At 42.4% G+C, this 17,106-nt stretch overlaps 1 protein-coding gene across 2 annotated transcripts in view; it reads right to left on the bottom strand.

Moving 5' to 3' along the window:
- CERKL (ceramide kinase like) overlaps nucleotides 1-16,556 on the bottom strand; it is a 135,821-nt gene extending 119,265 nt beyond the window's left edge. Inside the window, exon 1 of one of the 2 annotated variants that reach the window (XM_025273938.3) lies at nucleotides 15,568-16,556. In XM_025273938.3, the coding sequence (XP_025129723.3) occupies nucleotides 15,568-16,102 (535 nt within the window). In that variant the 5' untranslated portion in view covers nucleotides 16,103-16,556. The remainder of the gene's footprint in view (nucleotides 1-15,567) is intronic. The other variant, XM_025273929.3, reaches the window with a different exon arrangement.
- Nucleotides 16,557-17,106: the final 550 nt, after the last annotated feature.

The raw sequence follows: 17,106 nt of genomic DNA, 5'->3' as shown, positions 1-17,106 counted from the left end.
AAAATAAAATTAGAAGTTTACATCCAGGGCATAATATCGTTTAACAGTAAATTGAACATATACACATCATTTTGAATTTTCAGTTTCCATTTAACTGATTTTGTTGAGATTCACATAAAGACAGAATATTAACCAAAGAAGAAGACGAAAGTCTTTATACAAGTCTCTAACATGAGTTTTCTTCAGTTTACCCTAGAATAATGAAGATAGTTACTTTAGAAGCTAATAGTAATACTTGCTTAGTACCCCATGGACAGAGGAGCCTGGCAGGACTCCAAGGGATCACAAAGAATCAGACAGGACTGAAGTGATTTAGCCCCCATGCACAGGTTCCCCCAGAAGATGTTTCCATGACATGAAATTCATTAAAAGAGTAGGTTTGCTCCCAGTGTAAAACAAACAACTTGGAAAACGACAGATTTGTCTTCCTTTCAGAAGCTAGGGTATCAAGACTTTTTTCCCCCAAATATGAAAAATGCTAATTCAAAGAAATGGAAATAGTGATTTTTGAGAAGAATATATTTCTACTTTTAAAATAAAAACATATTATAAATCACATTTCATGATAAAAATGTATCCAAATTATTTAAAGTATTTGGTGTGTGTGTGTGCATATTAGCCACTCACTTATGTCTGACTCTTTGCAACCCCATGGACTGCAGCCTGCCAGGCACCTCTGTCAGTGAAATTTTCCAGGCAAGAATACTGGAGTGGATTGCCATTCCCTTCTGCAGGGGGTCTTTCCAATCCAGGGATCAAACCCAGGTCTCCTGCATTGCAGGCAGATTCTTTACCTTTTGAGCCACTTGGGAAACCCTAAAGTATTTAAATATTGTCTAAAATAAGTGGGCTGTGAATGGGATTTCAAAAAGGCATTATAGTCACCAAGATTTTAACTGTAACAAGTTTTCCTCTGTATAATGAAAACCAGAACAAAATATATACTACCTTGCCTTTACACTTTCAATACATAAAAACACGCCTAGAATATCAGGAAACCAACACACGCTCAATTTTATTGATCTTATTCTTCCTGCACAGATGGGCACTAGAAACTACTTTGAATTATGTGCCTGGAACATTTACCAAGCTTAGAAGTTTAATTTGGAACAAATATTATTTGTATTAAACAAAAGATTTCATGATATAAATGGATTTTTTTAGTTTAAAATGATAAACAGTTTTTATACATATAAAAATTGACAAAATTATTTCACTGATTTTTTTAATATTTCAATAATACCAAACATTACAGTTATACAAAGATCATAACTTTATTTACCAATATTTAATGAAAAATGTTTTCTGAAAATAGCTTTCAACTATTTTTTTCCAAGTAGCCCCAACCTAATAAGAAATGGCACAGAAGAAGAGAGCCCAATGGCTCATGGAAAACACAGATTTTAAACTTACCAGAGTTCAATCTATAATCCTTCAGGAGCAATTTCTCCAGTCTATGTCTTTGCTCAAGCTTTCTGTTTCCCTTCTGTTTGGACATTTTGCTAGTCCCTAGCATATCTGATGCTTGGTAGAATACATTTCGAGTGGCATAATTCTTAGACCAGCAAAACAAAAAGCAATTTTAGCTGTGTCCAAGATGCATTCCACCGTCCAAGCTAAAAATCTCAGCATCACCCCTGTGCCTTCCTTTCCCCTCAAACCCCACATTCTCTACATTCTATCTCTGCCGATATCCCTTTGCACCTGACCTTACCTCTCCATCCTCCCTGCCACATACACACCTCCTCCTGGATCTGCTGGTGGACTAGCCACTGAAATGGGCTCCTCAGTCTAACCTACCCCCATTTATAATCCAACCTACCCCCGTGGCTGTCTTCCTAAAACCCAATTTCACCTACTTTAAAAAACAAAAACTTGAAATCCTCTGACTCTTTGTCTTTGCCGCCCCTTACTCAACCTTCAGGGTAAAACACCAATTTCCTGGCATGACACTCAAGGTGCTATGCAAACTACTGACTTACACAAAGCACTCTCCCTACAGGCTATGGCTTTATTTTCCATGGAGGTCAAAGCATTCTTGCCAAATGTTTCCAAAATGTTATTTTCCTATAATGGTTTGCTTATTCTTTTGTACTGCCAACTCCTAGCCATGTTTAAAGGTCTTTACACCTCTCTGTAGCTTTCCCCTACGTCCTCCTCTGCCACTCAAACGAAATGATTTTCCCCTTTAGCTACACTTCCGTGGTTCTTTATAATTCCCTGTAAGTGATACGTCAAGTGCACATAAAACAGATCACCTAGTTATTTTGCTGATAAGCCTCCTTGCAGATTGTGAATATTTTAAAGCAAAAATTGTGACAAATTGATTGTAGCATCCCTGATACCTATCAGACGCCTAGCACATGATTGTTGCTCCCTAATATTAGGAGAAATAAGCTAAAAATATGAATGATTTATGAGAAAAATAAAAATTAAAAGTATGATGAGATACCATTTCTTATCTCAGATTGTTTTTTTAAAACAATGTCTGACAATATATCTTTTGAAGAAATGACACAGAAACAGGTGCCCTCCTACGATGATGACAGAAAAGCAAAATAACACAATCTTTCTCAGGGGACTTGGAAATATTTGGCAAAATTATGTAGGCAGGAAGTAGATGGGAAACCTCTGTATGTTTCACTAATTTTGCTGTGAAATGAAAACTGCTCTAAAAAGTCAGGTTATTTAAAAAAAAAAAAATAGACTTCTCAGGTGGCGCTAGTGGTAAAGAACCGACTTGCCAATCCAGGAGACATAAGAAACCCATGGGTTCAATCCCTGAGTGAGGATGATCCCCTGGAGGAGGGCATGGCAACCCAATCCAGTATTCCTGCCTGGAGGATCCCGTGGACAGAGGAACCTGGAGTCCATAGCATCACAAAGAGTCAGACATGACTGAAGCAACTTAACATACATTAAAAAATTATATAAGGTATTTATTCTTTGAGTCAACAGTCCCACTTGTAGGAATCTATTCCAAAAATACATTTTAAACAGACATGATAAGTTTTTAATTACACCACTATTCACAACAGCAAAAATGACTGGAAACCACCCAAGTCCTTCAACAGAGAGAAGAATTAGTAAACTAAAGCACACAACAGATTATTGTTATGCTATGCTATGCTAAGTCGCTTCAGTCGTGTCCGACTCTGTGCGACCCCATAGACGGCAGCCCACCAGGCTCCGCCGTCCCTGGGATTCTCCAGGCAAGAACACTGGAGTGGGTTGCCATTTGTGCAGATACAAAAGGAAATGAGGACTCTCACTACATACCTCTATCAAGTGATATATTGGGAATACTGTTAATTCAAAAAGAAATTGAAGTGGAAAAAAAGCATATATGGTACAGTCCCATGCACTTAAGAAGATGGGTAGGGTGAGGTAAGTAAAAGAATATATGTACATGTTTGCTTATCTAGGAATAAACCAAAAAATTTAAAAGGCTTACCAATAATGGGAAGGAAGGAAAAGGGTAGAAGGGACACAGACAAAAACTGTGCTTCCCAGAGTATAGCTTGCTTAGTGGATTTGATTTTGGAACCATGTATTTTACATAATTACAAAATAGGATTAAAAAGAGCAATGCCCAAAAATAAAAGCAAAAGTGAAACAAATAATTTTGCATATTGAGTTGGAAGTATAACATCACAGATAGGACTGATTCCAACTGTCTTTAGAACACAGTCATTTGGGGATTTCCCTCGTGGTCCAGTAGTTAAAAATCTGCCTGCCAATGGGGACACAGGTTCAATCCCTGGTCTAGGAAAATCCCACATATCATGAGGCAATGACTGAAGCCCACGTGCCCTAACGCCCATGCTCCACAACAAGAGAAACCACTTCAATGAGAAGCCCGCACATCGCAATTAGAGAGTAGCCCCCATTCACTGCAACAACAGAAAATCTGCATGCAGCAACAAAGACCCAGCACAGCCAAAAATAAATAAGATGATAAAATATAGACCCATTAAAAATAATAATAATAATAATCTCATTACACATAGCACATACTCTGGGCTTCCCTGGTAGTTCAGCTGGTAAAGAATCTGCCTACAATGCATGACACCCTGGTTCAATTCCTGGATCAGGAAGCTCCCCTGGAGAAGGGATAGGCTACCCGCTCCAGTATTCTTGGGCTTCCCTGGTGGCTCAGATGGTAAAGAATTCATCTGCAATGTGGGAGGCCTGGGTTCAATCCCCAGGTTAGGCAGATCCCCTGGAGGAGGACATGGCAACCCATTCCAGTATTCTGGCCTGGAGAATCCCCAAGGACAGTGATACCTCGTGGGCTACAGTCCATGGGGTCGCAACAAGTCGGACACAACTGAGCGACTAAGCACAGCACATACTCTAAGTGGTACATCCCTAAAAGCAACAAAAACAAAATTATTACAGAATGATCTTAAATGGCTGGCTCTCATTAATTACATTGTTGGCGGTAGCACTGGTGTTATTATTCTGTGATGTACATTTATTGCAAAGCAGTAATGATATTATTGCAGTTGGAACACTGAATTTTAAGGGTAGGAACAAATAAATAAAAACCTTTAGTCTTGAACTTTTACTGGAGATACCAGCATAATTCCATAGTGCATCTATTCTTCAGGGAAAAAAAAAAATCATGCTTCCTAGCTCTGCTTTCAGAAAAACCTAGGAAATAGGACTATATAAGGAAAGTACTAGCAATGAGCACACCTGGGGCTCAAATTGTGATCTCTAAATACCATAACTCAGTTTAAGAAATCAGGCACCCTTGATGATAGGCATGAAATGTTCAAAACAGGCCTAGAATATATTGCCATTTCAGAAAGCAAGGAAGCGAACAGAGACATCTAAGAAAAATGTCAAAAGGCCTCAGAAATCAGTGTGAAGTGGTTCCCATTGGTCCAAAAATACAGAATCGGGGCAATTTGAGCATTAGTAAGAAGCATCACTGGAGAAGGCAATGGCACCCCACTCCAGTACTCTTGCCTGGAAAATCCCATGGATGGAGGAGCCTGGTAGGCTGCAGTCCATGGGGTCGCTAAGAGTTGGACATGACTGGGCGACTTCACTTTCACTTTTCACTTTCATGCACTGGAAAAGGAAATGGCAACCCACTCCAGTGTTCTTGCCTGGAGAATCCCAGGGACGGCGGAGCCTGGTGGGCTGCTGTCTATGGGGTCGCACAGAGTCAGACACAACTGAAGCGACTTAGCAGCAGCAGTAGCAGCAAGAAGCGTCGCTGCTATGAATTGAAATATATTTAAATAACTGAGTTCATAATGATAATAATAAACCTAATTGGTCACAGTGGCTGCTGTGATTTTTCCCTTTAAGGAAAAACTTGCTTTTCTGCTGCAACGAATGCAGTTAGGCAACAACCCCCAGCTATTGGTACCTTTAGGACCCACCTTAACTTCACTCTTCTCAGGCAGCCCCCAGCCTATGACTGAACACATAGATTTGGCCACTTCTACCTAAGGCAGGCATGGAACAACTGATTGGTTCAAGATTGAGAAGGGGCACAACTGGACAGTCTGCTGTCTTCCTGTTTAACCTATATGCTGAGCACATCATGAGAAATGCCAGGCTGAATAAGTTAGAAGCTGGAGTCAAGACAGAAGGGAGAAATATCAACAACCTCAGATACACAGATGTTACCACCTAATGGCAGAAAGCGCATAGGAACTAAAGGGCCTCTCAATGAGGAGGAGAGTGAAGGAGCTGACTTAAAACTATTAAAAAAAAAAACTAAGATCATGGCATCCAGTCCCATTACTGCATGGCAAATAGAGGGGGAAAAGGTGGAAGCAGTGTCAGATTTCCTCTTCTTGCACTCTAAAATCACTGTGTATGGTGACTGCAGCCATGAAATAGAAGACATTTGCTTCTTGGCAGGAAAGTTATGACAAACCTAGACAGTGTATTGAAAAGCAGAGACATTACTCTGCCAACAAAGGTCCATATAGTCAAGGCTAATGGTCTTCTCAGTGGTCACGTATGGTTGTGAGAGCTGGACTGTAAAGAAGGCAGAGTGCCAAAGAATTGATGCCTTCAAACTGTGGTGCTGGAGAAGACTCCTGAGAGTCCCTTGGACAGCAAGATCAAACCAGTCAATCTTTACAGAGATCAACCCTGAATATTCACTGGAAGGACAGATGCTGAAGCTGAAGCTTTAGTATTTTGGTCATCTGATGCTAATAGTTGACTCACTGGAAAAGTCTGTGACGCTAGGAAATATTGAAGGCAGGAGGAGAAGGAGACGTCAGAGGATGAGATGGCTAGAAGACATCACCAGTGCAATGGACACGAACTTGGGCAAACTTCTGGAGACGGTGAGAGACAGGGAGGCCTGGAGAGCTGCAGTCCATGAGGTCACAATGAGTTGGGCAGGACTGGGCAACTAAATCCCAGCACCACCTAAGGCAGGACTCCTAAGGAGCAGTCTTTTCAGATAAGCACCATAGGCTGAGGTTCTCCCTGCCCGTGCCTGCTTCAGCCCTCTTTACAGGCGTCAAACTAGTATCACAGCCTGGAGGTTATCCCTCCCAACATGCTTCCTGCCCCTTTCATCTTTCACAGACAGTTGCCCCTACAACGAACCTTTCATTTTCCTGTGAAAAACTGCAGTCCAAACAACCTAGTTTGCCCAGAAAATAACTAACAAGGAAAAAAATTTTAAAGGGAGAGGAATCTGTGGAATCAAAGATATAAAGACACAGCAACCAACTGCAACATGGATCTTATTTAAATGTTGATTTAGATTTAGAAAAGGGAAAGAGAAACAATAGAAGACAATGAACACTAACTGTATATTTAAGGACACAGGATTATTTTATATTGGAATAGTGACTATACTGTGTATTATATTATGTCCTATGCTTTTTTAATCCTAATCTTCTAGAGATACATGTAAGATATCTATAGAAGCAATTATATGATATCTAGGAATTGCTCCCAACTATTCCAAACAAAGGAGGGAAGTGGTTAGGGCATGAATGGAACAAGACTGACCTTGAAAACCATTCAAACTCAAGAACATGTCACATTGAGCCTCATCCTCACTGGATTGAACATGAAGGCTTATTATATTATTCTTTCTACATCTGGCTATGTTTGATGTTTTCTATAATAAAAATATTGGGCTTTAAAAACTTTCATTTGGTCATTTACTCAGGAATTATAAGTGGTGAGAGCAACAGAATATGCTCTCTACGGAAGAACTGTCATGAAGGCCTGAAAAAATCAGACACTCTTGTCGTAGTAAGGCTTGTTACTTTGGTTTGAACCATGATGCTACCCACTTACTCAGACATTACATAGACTCTTGAAGATGTTAGGGAGAACTCTTTCCTACTGAACTGAGGAAGCAGCATAACCTCCTGGGTACAGTGTGGACTCTGGAGTCAGGCTGCCTGGCCTGGAATCCCAACAACTCCATCACCAGCATGTCCTTGGGCAAGAAAGGTCATCTCTGGGTCCCAGAAATAAAAACCCTATCTGAACTACGCAGTCTTGTTGGGAAGATTAAACAAGACAATACACTTCATACAGGACTAAACATTCACTATTTTCAGCAGTAAAGAGTCCTCCTGCAATGCAGGAGATGTGGGTTTGAACCCTTGGTTGGGAAGATCCCCTGGAGGAGGAAACGGCTACCCATTCCAGTATTCTTGCCTGGAGAAACCCATGGACAGAGAAGCCTGGCAGGCTACAGTCCATAGGTCACAAAGAGCCAGACGTGACCGAGCATGCACGGATTTTCAATCAAACACTGGACATGGATCCAGAGCAACAGCGATAGTTTCCAGAACATTGTTCCTGATGAAAATCTTGGAATGTATATAGGAACTCCCTAATGTCAGCTGGTACATTATTTAAGACTTACCTGTAGGCTTAGCGTAAGTCCATAGCACTATGTCAGCTGTTTTTAATATATCCATACCTGTCCACCTGTTTGTCTGCCTCCCTGTCTCTGGATTCTGTTACCCATTACCCTGAGGGTCTTCAGCTTCTGGTTTACAGGCTAAAAGTCAGCAGAAGGTTTAATTTCCCTCAAACTTCACTTTCCTCCCTCCTTTCCCTCTTATCTCAATACATACTGACTTTGGAAAACATAAGAGCATATAAACAGCCATGGCTACCAAGAGTGCCTTCCCTTTGCTCAGCACATACATGACCAGAACTCACTTGCCCAGCACACACTACCCCATCACAGGCACAGTACTTTTAAAATTCAGCAGGAATACAGTCACATGGAAGGCATTGGCAAGGACTTTGTTGAGGACTTTGATGATGCTTATAGACTTGTCAATATTTGAAATGTAATCAAATAACCTAGTCAAGTAATGAACCAGGGGATTAGGGATAAGACTCAGAATGAGTATTCTAGTATTTAGATCACAGTGAATTATGTCTTCTATATCCCTGGCCCTTTGAACAAAGATGGTTCACCTTCCCAAATTACAGAGAGCACAGAAATGCCCAGTCTAGGCAATAGCATCTTCCTGTGTACCCAAGCTATCTGTCGATCCCAATTATTTACTGCCATGGCTCTTTGATTCTTTAGCTCCATCAGGTTCATACTCCTGCAATTCACTGTAGGTCCTCCCACTCCGGCAGATCCCACATGAATCAGCCTCTCTGGTTTACCAACCTTGATCCAGTCCATCCCCATGTTGAGTTTGTACATCCCTTGCCTTCAATGCAAGTACCACTTCTAGGAGCATATTTCTGTGTCAGTGGTGACCCTAAATACCCCCTCATGGAGGAGGAGCGAGAGGAAGGGGACACAAAAGTAGAGAAGTTTCTTTTAAGTGCTTGTCTTCATATGGTGTCACATGGCTGTGGTGTATTTAGGAACAACACCAGGATGCAGACTTTCATGGGGTCAGTGTACACAGGCGAGGATGGCTGTTTCAAACCCACAATCATTATAGTAAGAAACCAGTTGATTTAAGTAAACCATGACATGAGCAATAAAACAATGGTTTTTACAGACAAAACGTTATCAGCCAATTAATTCATAATAACAAATAAAAGCATGTTTTGGGGGTCACAAAATATGTTAAAAGGTTCTGCCACTTGGGAATCTCTGGACTCAGAGATCTATCTTTAAATTAGCAGCTCAGATTGGATGGTAATTCAGTCCTATGTTGAGATTAACTATTTGAAAACTATACCTTACTATAGAAATAAAGATGAAAACCCATGCCTGGGAATCAAAGTAATAAATGTTTTCAACTCTTCGTATGTCTGTGTGTTAGAACTGTGTTTTAAAATCTGATCGCCACTAGCTGCATGTGGCTATTAAATTTATTAAAATTAAATAAAATTTAAAATTCAGTTCCTCAGTCACAGTAGCCATATTTTGAGTGCTCAGCAGTCACGGGGGCTGGTGGTGACCATATTAGATACAGAGCATTAGATCAGCACAGAAATTTTAACAGAACAGCCATACTTAGAGATTCATTCTATATTTTGTTTTTCTATGTGGACTAATGTACATTAAGAAAAAGCTAAGTATTTTCACAACATGTGCTTTATACAGTATTTACACAATAGGTTAACAGGACTGTCAAAGCATTTAAAAATTTCATAAACATTATATGCAGTTCCTTGCTAAGCTTGATTTTTCACACCCATCTTTTAAAAATTCCTTCAATTTTGACAGCTTAGGAACACACTAATTTTTTTAAAGAAGATTTTTTTTTTCTTCTTCATATGTAGACTGATGAATCAAAGCACTGTGTTTTACTGAGTAATTAGTCCTTTAATAATTTACGTGAGTAATGGGTCATTTTGGGGTTTAACCCCTACTTCCATTATTCCTGACCAACGGTTCACCAACAGATGTCTCACTTTGGATGTACACAACAGAGCCCAGGATCTGTTTCACGTACATCTGTTCCCAAACGGCTTAGGCAGATTAATACTTAGAATGGACCCAGCTCTGCTAAGTCCCAGTAATCACTAACTCTTGTTGTTTTAAAATTGATTGGGTTTTTCTCATTTTCACATTTTTCCACATTACCTGTCATCTTGAAAAGTTCCTAACAAATAAATGTTTATGTAAACTTAAAGCATGAGAAAATCATTAGCTCCCTCAAAAAAAGAAACACTTCCAAGATCTTATTATGAAGCCCACCCTTTTCAGATTTTCTGGTTATTTCTCTAATTCAGCTGAGCTCAAGGGCATGGAAGGAATAACCCTTTGAAAAACACAACATGAAATGGTGTAATGTGAGGTAGGAAGTCTAAGAATAACAAGAGAATTGTAAACCATAATTAAGATTTGAAGCCTCCATTGACTTTTTTAAAATATTTAAAACATAATATTTTCATGATAATCAAGCATATTGTAAGATCCTTGCCCAGGAATTTAGTAAGAGGGTACAGGAAATGAAGTTGAAGAAAGGCTAAGCTAGTCCTTTTGTCCATCATGAAAAATCTGCTTAAGACTAGCCTTGACCCATGATTTTCTATCAGAAAATGGTTTCTTTCTTTCCAAAGACAGAATCTGTGCTGAGGTAACAGTCCACCTCTCCTTATCTGGCCTTGAAGCCAGGGAAGGGGAGCAAAAAACTTGGCCCATATTTTCCACGTAGTTATTTCAATTAGAAATTCATTAGGGCTATGAAGCTTTGTTGTAAAATACAACTTCCACACATGCCAGGAAGTTGATCATTGAAACCTTATTCAGATTTATTACGATGCCCTAACATCGAAAGCCTATAAAAACAGGTATTTTCTATAAAATGCAACTTCAGAGTTGATAATTCTTAGAGATCATATAATGCAAATGCTTCATTTTGCAGATGAATAAACTGTCATTTAAAGGGATTAAATAACTTGCCTTGAGTCAGTTACACCCTTAGGTGCAGACAGGACCTCAGGTCTCTTGGTGCCCACTCCTGAAACCTGTCCTTCACCAGATGGGAAACTGCAGACAGCTGGAGTAGAGAGCCTGTAGAATATCCTGTCGTGTTTTCCATACTTCAAGGTGCTATTCATTAGTAAATGACAAAGGTGCCCAATGTGAGACAGCAGAGAAAGACTTGTGGGCATTTGGCATTCTGGTCATAGAGATCCCTAAATTGATCATTCTGAAGTGTACTTCATATCAGCTTCATATATATGTACTTCATATATATATATGTGTGTGTGTGTGTGTGTGTGTGTATACATATATATATATATAAGCTTCATATAGTCTAATCCTACTAATTGCTAACGCTCCCTAGGAGTAGATTTTCCTTTATGAGAAAACCTCATAACCAAATCTTACAGTTCAGTAAGCAGATCCTGCATTGAGGATGCACAAAAATGCGTGTACTTTCTGCTTCCTTCTAACATTTCAAATAGGAGTTTACCACTTGTTAAGCACATATTGCTAGAAGTTTGTCCCTGATTGAGATCTAGAATCATGCCCACAGGCCATCAGCAATCATTTTGAAAATGTTGAACTCTGAAAACATCTGATCCAGTCACAAGATAAGCTAAGGACTAAATGACAAAGCACACATATTGGTCCGCGGCATTTGCCCACATTCCCTTTCTGAGCTCTCAATTTTTGACACATTACGCCTGGTCCCAGGCACCATGCTGGGGGCTAACACTGAGGCCTGCTCCGCCTATAGGGTCTTGTGACCCAGACATGCCTGACCTTTCTCATTTGACCTGAAAATCCTCATCTGACCCCTCTTGCATTTCTTCAGGATTTCACACTACCCTAGGGCACAGACAGCTATTTTGGTAATTAACATGAATAAACGCATGATTCCACAAATAGAATGACCATAATTAGAGATTCCGATAGAAAGATCATTTAGGCACCACTGCAAGCAATAATGAAGTTTTCTGAGCAGATGATGCCCTTTTGTGTATACAGTTTGTATTACAGATGTGACAGCCTGGTCAATCCATGCCCTAGTCATAGATTGCTTTCTTTTCCATCCTACAGCTGAGCATCTGACCACAATGCTCACAGTGGAGAAGTGGGCCCACATTAGCTGAAGAATGTTTTTGTAAAAAGAGTTCCAATGCTTTAACAAAAGGGCTGGGGGATGTTGCTACAGGTGATGAAAAGCTATTAAGTAGCAATGTAGTAATCAGATTACAAAGCAATGGGCAAAGCTAAAGTCCATGAGACTAGTTAACAAATTCATTCATGGAACAAATGTTCATATGCCAGGCACTCTTCAAAGTGCTGAGTGTAAACAAAACAGATTTTCTGATCATCCTCCCTCTTCTCCAGGTAGATCCCATCTCTAGGGGCTACACCATCAGCTCCCTGGGTCCTCAGGGATTCCAGTTTGGTCTGAATTATATAACCAGTTTTCCTGGTTCTGAACTTTGCAAATGGCAAAGAACGGCATATCTCAGCCTCCATAATCTCCAATTCCTATAATGCGTGTGTTAGTCAATCAATCATGCTCAATTTTTTGCAACCCCATGGACTATAGCCCACCAGGCTCCTCTATCCATGGAATTCTCCAGGCAAGAATACTGGAGTGGGTAGCCATTCCCTTCTCCAGGGGATCTTTCTGGCCCAGGGATTGAACCCTGGTCTCCTATATTGCAGGTGGATTCTTTACTGTCTGAACCACCAGGGAAGCCATAATCAATTTCATATTTTCCCATAATAAATCTCAAATAATATAAATATACACACGCATTGTATTGTCTGTGTGTATATAAACACATACACACATATATATATTTTCACAGTTCTCATTCTCTGAAGAATCCTACTACATGTCATTATAAATAAGGCAAAACCCAGAGAATGCAGAACTCTAAGAGTGAACCTTAATGTAAACTATGGACTCTGGATGATAATGATGTCAATGTAGGGTCATCAGATTTAGCAAAGATACAACCTTGGTGGGAAAAGGTACGACCTTGGTGGGAAATACTTATAATCAGGGAGGCTATGCATTGTGGGGAGCAGAGGATATATACACCTTCTGCTTAATTTTGCCCTGAACCTAAAACTGCTCTAAAAATAAAGTTTATTTAAAAAAAAAAAACAACCACTAAGGCACCACGAGTTTTAAAAACTGAAAGGCCTTGCAAACATCTCCTCTGATAATGCCCAGCAGAGATCCAACCCCACCCCCACCCTTTCCGGGAACAGCCAGGCACTGGCCAGCAAGGGACATACTCTGCCCCCAATGTCCTCCCACACCACCTCCTTCCAGGTATGGCTGCAGTTTTCCTCCATTTCCTCAACCAATTTCACTTGTCTTCCATCACACTCAACTAGGCTAATTCCACGACAGAGAATATTTCTCACATTTAAACATATCTCTTATTTTACTTTTCCCACTCTTATTTTATTAAGTAAAACAATGGTTTAATAATTAGTTTCTCCTAAAATATAACTGCTAAGGTGCTAAGCTTTTGGACCTCCAATATTCAGGGGCCCCAAGTGATATTTGCAAACTAGGTGTTAGTTACAAAGAAAAGGTGGTGCATCTAAATGAAGGCAAAGAAAACCAACATGTTTTAGGTCAAAATCAAAGATCAACACTTGCAACCTTTAGAGTTATAACTGTCCGGATGTCTTTTAAACAGCCAGGAATACTAATTCAGCCTACTTTTCCTCCACCAGCTCTCAGTATATAAAAGAGCATTTTACTGCTTCATACATACCACTATTGCAACACAGATTTGAATACCCCATTTCACAATGTCTCACTTTATTCCTATAGTATTTCAGCTTCATTGTTGATTAAAAAGATCCATGTAGGCCAATTTAAGCTCTAATGGTAAACTTCTATGTCCCCCAAATTCGAACAGACTTAAATAGAATTCTATGCCCATATCCCTAGTTTTTAACTCAAAGATGTAGAAAATACCCCACCGTGCTTTTCAACACACCTGAAAACATTTTAAATTAAAGTCAAAGGTAGTTTCAGTTAAGTAAGATGATGGCATCTGGTCCCATCACTTCATGGCAAATAAATGGGGAAACAGTGGCAGACTTTCTTTTTGGTGGCTCCAAAATCACTGCAGATGGTGACTGCAGCCATGAAATTAAAAGACACTTGCTCCTTGGAAGAAAAATTATGACCAACCTAGACAGCATATTAAAAAGCAGAGATATTACTTTGCCAACAAAGGTCCAACTAGTCAAAGCTATGGTTTTTCCAGTAGTCATGTATGGATGTGAGAGTTGGACTATAAAGAAAGCTGAGCACCAAAGAATTGATGCTTTTGAACTGTGGTGTTGGAGAAGACTCTTGAGAGTCCCTTTGACTGCAAGGAGATCCAGCCAGTCCATCCTAAAGGAGATCAGTCCTGAATGTTCATTGGAAGGACTAATGCTGAAGTTGAAACTCCAATCCTTTGGCCACCTGATGCAAAGAACTGACTCACTGGAAACGACCCTGAGGCTGGGAAAGATTGAAGACAGGAGGAGAAGGGGACGACAGAGGATGAGATGGTTGGATGGCCTCACTGACTCAATGGACATTAGTTTGAGTAAACTCTGGGAGTTGGCAATGGACAGGGAGGCCAGCGTGCTGCAGTCCATGGGGTCACAAGGAGTCGGGCACGACTGAGTGACTGAACTGAACTGAGGCGAGCACATCAAGTGCAGCAGAAACTGCCTATCAGAATGAGCTCTGAGTCCCTGACTAGTCCGTTTTGCTAGGTTTTTGTACAAGAAACTGTAAAATAGTGACGTTTCTCTAGTCTTTAAGGTAAAAAGCACATTGTGTCTTGTTTTCCAACAAGGGAAACAGCAAGGGGAAGGCATATTTTTTTTTAATTTCCGAAGTTATCATTTAGAAGAAATGTTTACTACATCCCAAGGCTTCCCCTACATCATCTCCAGACTAAGTCTTGAAACACTTCTATTGTACAGAATTACAACACTCTCTAAATAGTTTAGGTCAAAAGGCAAATACTCCTAAACAACACGATGATTCTAAAGCCCGTATTAAACAACAAAAACTTCTAGAACTTGGACTTGATTCGAGACAATGGCAAGGAATGTGAGGGATGGAAAAGTCCAGAGGGACCAAAAGCTCAGGTGAAATGTTCAGAAGTAAGCAAAACGAAAGTTGGATTCGGAACCCACGTGTAGGTATACTTTAAATCGCTTATACTTGCAGCGTCGCCGGAAGCAGTTGAGCCAAACTCGGACATGGAGGGGAGGAGTGGGTTACCTTCCCACATTTGGAAAACAGCACTCCAGTATTCTAGCCTGGAGAATCCCAGAGACGGGGGAGCCTGGTTGGGCTGCTGTCTACGGGGTCGCACAGAGTCAGACACGACTGAAGCGACTTAGCAGCAGCAGCCCTTTGGGGGGGGGGGGGAGTTGGGGGAGGGGGACGGAGTGTGACGTGGGTCCCGGGACGGCAACCCAGGCGGCAGGAGCGGGCAGGCCGAGGCCCCGGGGGGCGGCTCGGGCTCCCCGGGTCTGGAGGGAGGAGGTGGCGGCTTGGGTACGCGGTCGCCCGCTGGGACAGAGGAGGAGCTTGCGGGAGGCGGAGGGACGGCGCCGGGGGAGGGTGTGAGGCCGGGAGAAGGAGGAGAAGGCGCGGGGACCTTCTGACCAGGACCACGCACCTGTGAGACGCTCGGGTCGGATGGGCTGCCACCTCAGGGCCCGCTCGCTCAGCACCACGTCGCAGCTGTCCCTCCCGATCTCGAAGATGCCCCGGAGCAGAATCAGCTCGGCCGCCGCCTCGGGCTGCTGCCCGGACGCCCACTGCGCCGACCGCACGGCAACCGCCGCCGGGGGCGCCTCCTCCTCCCGGCCGCCCTCCAGGGCGCCCACCCGGCCCCCGCGCCTCCCCCGGGGCATGGCGGAGCGCGGGCTGAGCCCGAGCCGGGGTCCCGCGGAGGCCTCCGAGGAAGGAGGTGGAGACCGCGGCCGCCGGGGTTCTGGCGGCGTCCCGCGCTGCCACAGCAACCGAGCGCCGGGCAGAAACCCGGGAGGGAGGCGGGGCGGGCAGGCGGGGCTGCCGTGACCTAGTCCGGCACCTGGGCCCGCCAGCCTCCCGCCGCTGCGACTCTCTATGAAAGGACCCCAGTCCTGGAAGAGGAATAAGTGGCTCCCTCCGCCTAGTCTCTGTAGTTCCTTGAGATTTTGCTCATACATTACCCGCCGAAGTATATAGGCCGGCGCTTCTCAAACGTGGACTTGGCGTACTCCCGGCCCCCACCCCCGGCATCTTGTTAAAATGCAGATTCTTAGTGAATTGGTCTGGGTCTATGTCCCCGACGCCGTTTTTAGGAAGCTCCCAGGTGATGCTGCTGACCCTCGGAACACACTTTGAATTGCAAGGACATAGCCCTCTGTTTTTTCACCTGGTTTCCCGCGGGCTCCCCGGGAATGCAGAGGTCGTGCTTTATAACCAGGCTTGCATGCCCTCAGGAGTTAGCTGATCTATATGCAGCTCGTAACAGAAAACTCAATCCCCAAAACCCTGAGAGAAAGCCAAAGATCAGTCAGTCCCTGGTTCAAATAGACAAAATTGCGTTCTAACAAATTTAACGTTAAAGGAGAAAGGGAAAGACAGAAAGTGAAGTCGCTCAGTCGTGTCCGGCTCTTTGCGACCCCATGGACTGTAGCCTACCAGGCTTCTCAGTCCATGGGATTTTCCAGGCAAGAATACTGGAGTGGGTTGTCATTTCCTTCTCCAGGGGGGATCTTCCCGACCCAGGGATCGAACCCAGGTCTCCCACATTGCAGGTTAAAGGAAGATGCCTCTATAAAGGTAAGTATTAAGGGTCCCATTTTCCCCCAAGATATCTCTGCAGCCTTGTCTCTGCCTGGACCTAATCCTCCCCGAAGAGAGATGACAAGCATCAGGGCTTGTTCTCCTAAAGGCTACTGCTGTAATACAGCGTTACCTGGAAATGAGGGGGGCACTATTTCACGATAACTGAGATTCATGAATTTGCTGTTAATTTGGAAAGCACAGAGGCTGCTGGCCCGTGGTTCTCAATCATGACTGCACTTGAGAGTTACCTGGGGAGTTTTTTAAAGTCCAGATAGCCAGGCTACACTCAAAGACAATGAAATTGTAATCTCTGGAGATGGGACAAGACTTCCGGAGTTTTTAAAGCTCTCTAGATGATTGCCGTGTTCAGTCAGAGCTT

The sequence above is a fragment of the Bubalus bubalis genome, chromosome 2, assembly GCF_019923935.1.
Source record: "Bubalus bubalis isolate 160015118507 breed Murrah chromosome 2, NDDB_SH_1, whole genome shotgun sequence".
Taxonomy (NCBI): Eukaryota; Metazoa; Chordata; class Mammalia; order Artiodactyla; family Bovidae; genus Bubalus; species Bubalus bubalis.
The sequence above is the reverse complement of the archived record's forward strand: the minus strand, read 5'-3'. Positions and strand labels throughout refer to the sequence as shown.